Genomic DNA, 11,232 nt, shown 5'->3' with positions numbered 1-11,232 from the left:
TTTTTTTTTTTTTTTTTTTTTTTTTTTTTTTTTTTTGCATCCACTTTTATCTTTCACAGCTCTCAGTGATTCTCACACAGAGGGGAGGCTTAAAGTCCTGATGATGGCCTCCAAAGGCCTGCGTGATCTCCCTAACCTTCTCTCCCACTCCCCCTTCACTCACTCCACTCCCATCTCACTCCCCTCCTTGCTGGTCCCCAAACATGCAAAGCACACTGCTGCCTCAGGGCCTTTGCACTTGCTGTTTCCTCTGCCTGGAACTGGTCCCCCAGTTATCTGCATGGCTCACTCCCTCACCCCCTTTAGCTTTCTGCTTGAAAACTCATGACTTCCTGCACCACCTTAATGCTCTTTGCTGTGTTATTTGTGTTCATAGCACTTTTCACCCTCCACCATGCTCTTCACTTACTATTTGATTTATTACCTATCTTCCCTCACTCGATTGTAAGCCCCATGAGGGCAGGGGTTTTGTCATTCTCTGTCATGTCCCTGCTGGTATGTTGCCTAGTGCATAATAGGTGTTGCATCAACATGTCTGGATGGATCCTCTCCCATTGGGAACGATCCTCCCAACTGTGCCTGTTGTCATTGCTCCAGGATGGCAGGAAACTTGTCACCCAATCACTTGTGGCTGTTCTCCTGAGCCATATGCTGTTATTTGGCTCTCACACTTCTCTGGGAGGCTTAGCTGGTCATTTATGGCATTCCTCAGGCTAACCGAATGTATTTTCTTATTTAAAATTATTCTCTGTCGTTGTAATGTATTGATATTGTAGCCTATGGCCCTTCTAAAACTGGGAATTCAGACACTCCTTGTGAGGCTTAGCTTTGTTCATAGTTTAAGGGAAAGGGATGGTGGTGGAGGGAGAGGACAGAGTTATATATGTATTTTTAAAGTGCATCTTGTACAGATTGAAATCCCAGTTAGTCTTTGTATTAGTTCTTGGTAGGCCAGACGCTAAAACAAACATCCCCCAAATATCAGTTTATCTATGATGATAAAAGTTCATCTGTGTCTCATGTCATGTCCAGGTTGGCAGGGTCCGCATTCCATCTGGTAGTGGATGGGGAAAGAGAATGTAGAGGACAGGATTGCCGTGGAGGTTTCTAATGAGCCAAGCCCACAGGTGGAGCACATCACTCTTGTTCACAACCCATTGGTCAGAACTCCATCAAATGACCCCACCTAACTGCACAGGAGGCTGGGAAATGTAGTCCAGTTATGTGCCCAGGGAGAAAAAGAAATGAAGATTGGTGAACACTGACTGGTGTCTGCCACATTCTTGCCTCTCCAAACATTTTTGTGGGTCATTCAAGTTGGGTGGGCTGTTCCCAAACTCATCTTAAGAGTTTTCTTGATACGTTGACAGAAGGTGAAAGGCTGCTCACTGTGTATGTACTGTATGCCTGTTGTTTCTATTTCATATTTAGATCATTTGTTCTCAACTGGATAAGAGATACAAATGAATTTTTACAATAGGTTAGAAAATGTTTCTGGTGTTCCAAGTTATGCGAAATATCTTGCTTTAACCGCTAAATTCTATTGAAAGTAAAAAATAGCAGAAGCGATTGACCATAGAATGAAAGCAAAAATGATTCTTTGCATGGAAAACATCAAACCACTGACTTTTGTCCTTGATACCTGCAGAAACAAATTCATGAATGGAATTTTACAGCCTCTTCCATTAGAGGAATAAGGTAAGAACATAAGAGAAGATGTAATTATTGTTTTAATACAAATAATGATGTTGTTTTTATCACTTTGCTTCTACTTATTTATAATACGTGGTGTTCTCATTTTTAACAGAATCCAAAACAGACTATTTTCTCTCTTGTTGCCCTGCCCGAGCTTGTTCATCACGTGCTGCTAGTAAGGCTTCTCAGCTTGTTATAGCAGAGTAGCTGTTTTTGTATCCAACAGACGAAACTCTCTTGTCTCCACCTTTTTTTTTTTTTTTGGCTGTATGCGGGCCTCTCACTGTTGTGGCCTCTCCCGTTGCGGAGCACAGGCTCCGGACGCGCAGGCCCAGCGGCCATGGCTCACGGGCCCAGCCGCTCCGCGGCATGTGGGATCTTCCCGGACCGGGGCACGAACCCGTGTCCCCTGCATCGGCAGGCAGACTCTCAACCACTGCGCCACCAGGGAAGCCCCCTCAAACTTTTTTAAAACAAGAAGTTATGTGTGTAGAAAGAGAAAGTGTTTCTTCTTTGAGCCAATGATGTTCAGGTGCTCAGGGACCCCCAGAACTGAAGCTGGGAGTTACTTGGTAATGATACTTGGCTGGGATCTCCTGGGCAGAGTAATGGAGCCAAGGGCATTGTTACTGGCAGGTGAGTAAGGTGGTGTATTCCCAGGAGAGGTCTGCCACTTGCTATTTGGTTCAGGAGCGCTGACCATTTGGGCCTGAATTGTGTGGCTGCTCTCTGAGTCCGACCCTGCCAGCACACCCAAGAGTGGGAGGAACTCTGGAGTAGATATGAGTTCTAATCCCTCTTTTGCTGTTTGACCTTGAGCAAATCATTCAACCTCTCCAGGTCTCAGTATCTTCATAGTTTCCATCATATTAAGGGCTTGGACTAGGACTCTTATGTCTTTTCTCTGATTCTCAGACCACAGGCCAATGAATGAATCCCTGTTACCCCCAGATGCAGCATGATCCTTTCCTAGACACATCAGTGTTTAAATTGGAGTAATGTTTACATCACTTTTAAAGGGAGAGAAATCATTTAAGAACAGAGTAGCATATTTGAATAATACTGCTTAGAAAATATAAGATAATTCAGAAGGTGTGAAACATTTTCAAACATGTACTACCCAGAAACTAAGTTGTATGGTAACATGTAGTCAAGAACCTTCTGTTTGTACCTTCTCATAGAGATACCTCTTGCTGCCATTTGAGCCATCAACAGAGATGTGCAAAGGGCCTGGGGTGAATCAGACCCTGGAACCAATGTGACATGAAGAGCATGTGTTGAACATTCCCAAGGCTATCCAACTAACTGTGGTAGTTCCTTTAAAGATTGGTTTTGAAAAGTTACTCATGTATAAGCTAGTTTTAATTCATTTTAAATCACCCTGTACTTCTGCTGTTTCAACTCGTAATTTGTCATGTAATCCATAACATGTAAGGAATGGTCAAAGAAGCTGTAATCTCAGGAAGAGACGACTTAGAAAGGGCAAGATAAAGTGGCTTCATTTGTTCGAAGGGTTCATCATAGAATCTAGCCTTTTGCATAGTGCTACCTGGCAAAATGAGGGCCATTGCGTAGGCTTTGGCACAGTGCAGGTAAAGAACTTTGTAGCAGTGAAATCCATCAGGAGATGGAATCTGATGATTTTCTGGCACTGGATATTCCAGGCAAACTGAATATTGCCCGTTCAAGGAGCTGTAGAGTCAGATCCAGGCCTTTGGTGGGGATGGATCAGATAACATTTAAAGGCCTTTCTTGAGCTAAAATGCCATGTTTATTTCCACTTCCCTTGTGTGGCCACAAATACTGTGTCCTAATATTTTTCAAGTCTAGAAATTCCTTTGATATCACAATAAATTATTTCACAACTACCTTTTTAATGACCGTATAAACTCTTGAAGACAGAAACCATATTTTATTCCCATTCCTGCTGCCCATACACTTTGCTTAACGTTGAATATATAGTAAGTTCTTGATACATATTAAAGTCTGTTGATGAATACAAACTCAAACATCAGCAAGATAAGTGCCCCTCCTATTTAAATTTCATAGAGAAATAGAAGTCACTTTGGTGGGCGGGGGATATTTGTTAAAACATTAATGAAACTTTCAAATTTGTAAGATGGAAGAAAAGCTGTTCCTAGATTTTTCTCAAAAAAATTAAATTGATATCCAAATTTATATATAATAGGCATTCTTATGTTTTGAAATTTTGCAGCATATCCAAGTTTGATGAACGGTGTTGTTTTCTTTACGTCCATGATAATTCTGATGACTTTCAAATCTACTTTTCCACCGAAGACCAGTGCAGTAGGTGAGTTTTGATCTGATTCAGGTATTTTCAGTCTAATTATGGTGAATCACTTTTAAAGGGTCTTTGTCGTGAAAGATATTTAATTGCTATACTGCGTTTCCTGAAGTTTTAACTTATGGAAAATTTTTCCAGGTTTATTGAGATATAACTCACATACCATGCAATTTGCTCATTTTAAAGTATAGAACTCAATCTTTTTGTTTTTATTATATTCACAGTTTTGCAGCCATCACCACAATGTAATTTTAGATTATTTTCATCACTCCCAAAAGAAACACAGTATCCCTTAACAGTCACTCCCCATTTTCTCTCAACCTAACCCCAACCCCCCAATCCCAGTCCTCTGCAACCACTGAATCTACTTTCTGTCTTTACGAATGTGCCTGTTCTTGACATTTCATATATATAGAATCATACAATATATGGTCTTTTGTGACTCGTTTCCTCCATTTATCATAATGTTTACAAGTGTCATCCATGTTGTAACATGTATCAGAATTTCATTCCTTTTTGTGGCTGAACAGTATTCCATTGTATGGATATATTTGATTTGTCCATCATTTGAAAGGCACTTGGTTTGTTTTCACTTTCTGGCTATTGTGAATAATGCTGCCATAAACATTCACATGCAAGTTTTTGTGTGAACTTATGTTTTAATTTCTCTTGGAGCCAAATAACTGGGTCTTAGGATAATTCTTTATTTAACTTTGAGGAACGGCCAGACTGTTTTCCCAATTTACATTCCCATCAGCCATGTATGAGGTAGCCTCAGCGGCCATGGCTCACCGGCCCAGCCGCTCCGCGGCATGTGGGAGCTTCCCATACCGGGGCACGAACCCGTGTCCCCTGCATCGGCAGGCGGACTCTCAACCACTGCGCCACCAGGGAAGCCCTCACTTGTGCTTTTGATGTCATATCTAAGAAGGCTTTGCCTAACCCAAGGTTTTCTCTGGTGTTTTTTTCTTCAGAGTTTTATAGTTTTAGCTCTTATATTTAGGTCCCTGATCCATTTTGAGTTTTGTTGGTTTTTTTTTTTAATGGTCTGAGGTAGGGGGTCCAACTTCATTCTTCTGCATGTGGAAATGTGGTTGTCTCAGCACCATTTGTTGAAAAGACTATTTTTTCTCTCAGAGAATGGTCTTGGCACTTTTTTAGAAAATCAGTTGACCATAAATGTAAGCATTTATTTCTGGACTTTCACTTCTATTCCATTGATCTGTATGTCCATCCTTTATGCTATTACCACATTTTCTTGATAACTGTAGTATTGTACTAAGCTGTAAAATCAGGAAATGTGAGTCTTCCAACTTGGTTCTTGTTTTTCATAACTGTTTTGACTATTGCAGGTGCTTCCATGTCCCTGTGAATCTTAGGATCAGCTAGTCAGTTTCTTCAGAAAAGGCCGCTAGGGTTTTGGCAGGGATTGCTTTGTATTTGCAGATCAATTTGAGAGGCTTTGCCATCCTTACCATATTAAGTCTCCCGTCCCATGAACATATCTTTCTATTTGTTTAGGTCTTCTTTAATGTCTTTCAACAATTTTTGGAGTTTCAATGTACAAGTCTTATACTTTTTTGTTAAATATATATGTGTTTTATTCTTTCGGTTGCTGTTCTAAGTGGAGTTGTTTTCTTAATTGCATTTTCAGATTGTTCATTGCTGGTGTGTAGAAATACACTCGATTTTTGTATATTGAGCCTGCAAACTGGCACTCATTTATTAGTTCTAATAGTTTTTATTGAATTCCTTAGGATGTTCTGTATACAAGATCATGTCATCTGCAGATAGAGATAGGTATAGTTCTCCCTTTGCAAACCGGGTGTCTTTCTTTCTTTTTCTTGCCTAATTGTCCTGACTAGACTGCTGTATAATGTTGAGTAGAGGTGGCGAGAGCAGACATCCTTGTCTTGTTCCTGATCTTAGGAGGAAAGCGTCTGGTCTTACGCCATTAAGCATGATGTTACTGGTAGGTTTTTCATGGATAACCTTTATCAGGTCGAGGAAGATTCCTTTATTCGTAGTTTGTTGAGAGAGTTTGTATCATGTAATTTGAGAACATTTTAATTTAGTGCGTCTCAGACAATCATTATCACACATAGTTAGAAATCAGACTGAATATCAGACCAGGGCACCCTTGGGCCACAATCTTCAATTTTAGAGTTGGGAAATGCTGCCAAATATGAAGCAGAACATCCCTTTACTACAGACTTTACCTTCTGACTCTCATTCTGTCCTCAGTGCCTTTTCTTGCCATACATTTAAATAAGTTTTTAATTGAGGTGTAATATACAGACGAGTGTGTTAAGTATATCAGCACCCCAGAAGGTGCCTTGTGCCCCTTCCCAGTCATTAAACCCGCTCCTAATGTAACTATTTTGATTTCTATCACCAGTGGTTAGTTTTGCCTGTTCTTAAACTTCAAATAAATAGACTCATAAAGTATGTACTCTTTTATTTCTCACTTATTTCTCTTAAAATAATATCTATGAGATTCAGCCGTGTTGTATTAGTTCATTCTTTTTTTCGCTGTGTAGTGTTCCATTGTGTGAATGTGTATGACGATTTATCTGTTCTATCAAACATTTGGATTGTTTCCAGTTTGGGGCCATTATGAATAAAACTGCTATGAACCCTCTTGTGCATGCCTTTTGGTGAACATATTCTTTGATTTCTGCACCGTATGTACCTAGGAATGGAGTTAGTAGGTTGTGGGATAGGTTTATATTCAGCTTTGGTTGATACCAAGGTAGTTGTATCAATTTACACTTCCAACAGCAACATATGAGAGTTCCAGTTGCTCCACATTCTGAACAACAATTGACACTGTCTTTTAAATTTTAGTTATTCTGTTGCGTCCATACCACATGTCTCCTAAGAAGCTTGACTGTTGCGTGTCCCAGCTTTCAAAAATTAGAAGAAGCAGAGGTGGGATGGGTTAGAGAAAAGAACATCCTAGTGTTTTTTGGAAATTATCTTGAACTATGCAGTATTCTTCCCTGCCACCTTAAGAGAGAATACTGAATACAAATCTTATGAGTCAAGTCACTTGTATGCAAATAAACAACTACACAAGTCTAGGGAGTGGCTGATGTGGCCCAGCAGCTTTTGTGAGAAATATTTATGGGTTATAGTTGATATTAAGCTTAGTCTATGTCAACAGAACGATGAGGCCGTCTTACACATTTCCTTCTCACCTCTCCCCTTATACAAGACCTTATTTCTCACTAAGAGCTAGAGTGCTGGCAACTTGGGAGGTGATGGTCCCACTATCCTTAGCACTAATTCGATCACCCCTGGAACACTGGTCCCGGGACCAGACTTGACGAATAATACAGGGACACCTTTGAAGAATTACAAGTTAGTGAAGTGACTCACAAACAAGTCCTGGGGGAAGCGTTGAGGGGACAAGAAGGAAAAACTTATAGGGATAGAATAAAGTTATGTACATTTCTAATGGGCAGTTATGTAGAAAGGGACTAATTCTAAGCAGTCTATGGATGAGACCCACATAAAAGAAGTCTTAGTTCAATATAAGTGAGGCATTTCTCATTGAGTTCGCCAAAGAATGAGCTGCCTTGTGAGGTAATGAGTTCTCTGTCACTGGGGGTGTTCACGCATCAATTAGCCAGCCAGTTGGTGGTGATATTGTATAGAGGGGATTCAAGTATCATATGGGTATTTGAACTAGATTAGATAACCAGTACACTACCATGTCAAATCAAGGGAGTGGAGTGATTGTTCCATAACTTGTAAAAGCTTGGTTTATTTAATCACAGTTTAATGTAGTAAGGCCAAGTTAGAGGAGAGGAATAGGAGTGATCATAATTAGCGGCATCTTTGTGACATTTGGTGTTCTAGGTTTTGCTCTTTGGTCAGAGAGATGACAACCAATGGAGTGGGCAGTACAGTGGAGCTGGAGGGAGAGACCGATGGGGATACCTTAGAGGTGAGTCACAGAAGACCTAGAACATGGAAAAAGTTATTTATTGTGTCTTTGATGCTTTAAGAAAATGTCCCTTTTTGTGTGTGAAAGTTCTTTATGTGTATATTTTTAAATACTCATTAAGGAACGAGCTAGCCATCACTATTCATGACTGTCAGAGATTAAATTTAATGCATCTCTATAGAAAAATCGCATTACTTTGGCATCCTGTCAACCAGAATGTGTAAGAAAAATTTGACATGGACTAGACTAGAGTTCCCTTTTGTGTACAACTGATGGAAAAGCTTTTTCTATGCTAATTAATAATGTTTGTGAAACTACAAGAGAAAGAGTTGGGCAAATAGAAGCAGACTTTTTCATTTATGCCTAAAATGACTTTAGTTATATCTACTTGCATTTAATATATTAAATATGATAATATGAAGAAATTAATATTAATTTCTTAATATTAAGAAAGGGTCCTCATAAGCTCTTTTGGACAGCACAGTGGTAGTCCACAGATGACTACACCACGACTCACATGTTTAAATCTTGCACAGTTATTATGACTTGCCACTAATTCAGGTCCTTGTAATTTAGTGAGATTTTGCTATACTTTCAAGTGGGCTGAAATTAATTTTTTGAGATTTCTTACAGAAAATATCAAAGGGATTCATTTTAATAATTGAGTCAGGTACTCGAACTCTTAGCTTAGAATCAAAGTTGTAGAAACGAACTGAGTGATGCACTTTGAAGGTGGGAGATAAAAGCCTGTTATGAAGCAGGCGGATGTCTGGTTAAATCAGACAGTGATGAGAGCCACTAGTAACCTTAATTGTCGTGAGCATCCCTGGAAGTGGATGGGAAGGGACACGTCCACATGCACACGCGTTCTGTGCACTTCTGTAAGCAGGTATAGGGGGCATAGAAAATAACAGCAAGATCCCTTGCTGCCTCTGCTTTAAATAAATATTGCTCAGTCTAGAGTTACATTTCTTTTAATCATTGAGAAGAACCAACTGGAATGCAGCTGTACAATTTTTGATGATAAGATTGGGGGAATTAAAAGAGCAATACTCATTACAGGTGGAACTTTGCAGTATGTGTTTAATGCTAGATCTGTACCTCTAAAAGCAGGAGTGGGGCAGCATGTGTACTTTCTATTAAGACAATTTTAGTTTTATTTACCTTCAGTTCTTTTCTGGGCTATAGAAGGTGGTTGCTTTCCTGGCGAGTTGATAAGGGATCATGTTAGAGGGCACCTATTTGGGGTACTTGACGTGCTTAGAAGCAGTTTTAAATTGCAGCATCAAAGTGAGGGGAGTTCTCCAAAAGGTGAGCCCACTAAGTTACATATGAGCCGTATTTGTAAATTTCTTGCGTTCTATTTCATAAAATCATGTTATGAATATATGAGTAACTGACAACTCTACCCCTTAAAAGCAATTATTTAATGAAAAGTATATAACCCAAGAAATGTGACCTGCCTGGTACTCAAATAATGTTATTCATAAATTTTTTAAAAATTGCAGGACCATGTGTGGGCTTTTATAGGGTTTCTCCACCACAACCTGTGTGCTTTTTTATCTTGTTGCTTTTCCTTAGTATGAGTATGACCACGATGCGAAGGTCATACTTCGCATGAGAGTGGTGCTGGGGAAGGGCACACATGGGATCGAGTATGCCGGCAGAGATCTGAGCAATCAAGTGCGAATAGCCATCAAAGAAATTCCAGAGAGAGACAGCAGGCAAGTCAGGGCGGGCCTTCCGCCTTCTACAGTTGCCACCTCCATACCCCAACTCCCGTGCCCACCACTGATGGTGCATAATGAAAGCATTATGTCATCAAAAAAATTTGTAATTCTCTCCTAATAAGGGTGATCTGTTTTTGTGCTCTGCATATTATAAATAGATGGAGAAAATGGAACAACTTCACTTAGAGGCATGTGGATTGCAGAGTCACGTTTTAAAAGAAGACTGTAGTTTTATTTCCACCCATCAGGAGGAAATAAAGTTTTACATTTTTACATAGGTGTTTGTTTGCAAATATTTAAAAATATGACTCAATGCTTTAATTCACATTGTAACAATTTGAAATGGCTATTATTTATTCAGATGTATCATTACAGAAAATTAAATGTGGTCAAGAAAAATTTTAGTTTTTTGCTATACAGACTATTTTATTCATACCCTACCCTTCAACCTCACCCATAGATTTTGGACTGTTGTTTTTTAAACCACAAGTACTACCAATTTATTTCTCCTACACTTTTTTAAGAGTCTAACTAAAGGTTTATTCCTTTTTGAATTCATACCCCTCCTAATTCTAAACAAGAACGTGTTGACTGTCACGTGTTTTTGTAGAGAAGCTACATATACAGTAATGGCCACAGTATAAGAAATAATAGCTCCGTGCTCCACCGGCGTGCTCAGACCACATCTGCAGCGTTGCCTTCAGGGCTGGACGCTGATGGCTGTGTGCAAACGGCCCTCCATCCAGGTGGTCAGTGAATTATTAACGATGGATTACAAGTGATTTCTAGCAGCTGTAAGACCCTTTGTCATTCATTCGTTCATCCGTTCACTTGTTCATCTATTCATTTTTAATGGGATTGTGTGTTACGACATTTGAATTATAAAGCAGGGTCTGAAATGAACTCATCCAACTTCTTCCAAGGCTAAGAAGGTTAAATGACTTCTCCGAGGACGTGAAGAAACAAGACTAGGATCCAGTCTCTTGAATTCCTCTTCCAGTGTTCTGTCTCTTATTCTCATGATGGATAAGGCATTGCAGTTGTTTGTTGGGGGAAAATTGCTGGCTTGAACCACCTCCTTCAATTGGTTGTGTTAGTCGTTTCAGCTCTTCACTGCTGATGGTCGTTCCTGGGATTTTAGAGCTGGAAGGGACCTTAGAGACTGTTTTGTCCCATTCCCTAAATTTACAGGCTGAAGTTAGGATATTGGGCACCTTCTCTGTGCCAGATTCTGGGCTGGCACTGGAGACTGAAAGGGAAGTAGGATACTGTCCTAATGTTAGGGTGTGCCCAGTTTGGTAGAGCCAAGTGACAAGTGCCATAATACAGAGGTTCACAGAGTGTTTGTAGAGCATAGGAGTGGAATGAATTGCTCTTCTTGGTTGAGTTGTGGCAAGTTTGAGAAGATAAATCATCTTTGAGCCGGCCTGTGAGGGATGAGCAGGAGTTCGTCTGGCAGAAAAGGAGGCCAGAGCATTCTGTGCTGAGGGGAAGCAGAGCTGTTAAGCACAGAGTGTACTGAGAGAAGAAAAAATTGTGTGTTGTGACTC

General features: G+C 40.0%; 1 protein-coding gene across 1 annotated transcript in view; it reads left to right on the top strand.

The window, feature by feature from the left end:
• MAP3K15 (mitogen-activated protein kinase kinase kinase 15) overlaps positions 1-11,232 on the top strand; it is a 150,593-nt gene that overhangs the window by 112,407 nt on the left and 26,954 nt on the right. Inside the window, 4 exon segments of the mRNA XM_024737994.1 lie at positions 1,649-1,698; positions 3,911-4,006; positions 7,865-7,952; positions 9,534-9,676. Of these exon segments, the coding sequence (XP_024593762.1) occupies positions 1,649-1,698; positions 3,911-4,006; positions 7,865-7,952; positions 9,534-9,676 (377 nt within the window).

Source organism: Neophocaena asiaeorientalis, unplaced genomic scaffold (genome assembly GCF_003031525.2).
Source record: "Neophocaena asiaeorientalis asiaeorientalis breed wild unplaced genomic scaffold, Neophocaena_asiaeorientalis_V1.1 scaffold324, whole genome shotgun sequence".
In the NCBI taxonomy this organism is placed as follows: Eukaryota; Metazoa; Chordata; class Mammalia; order Artiodactyla; family Phocoenidae; genus Neophocaena; species Neophocaena asiaeorientalis.
This window is presented reverse-complemented; position numbering and strand designations above follow the sequence as displayed.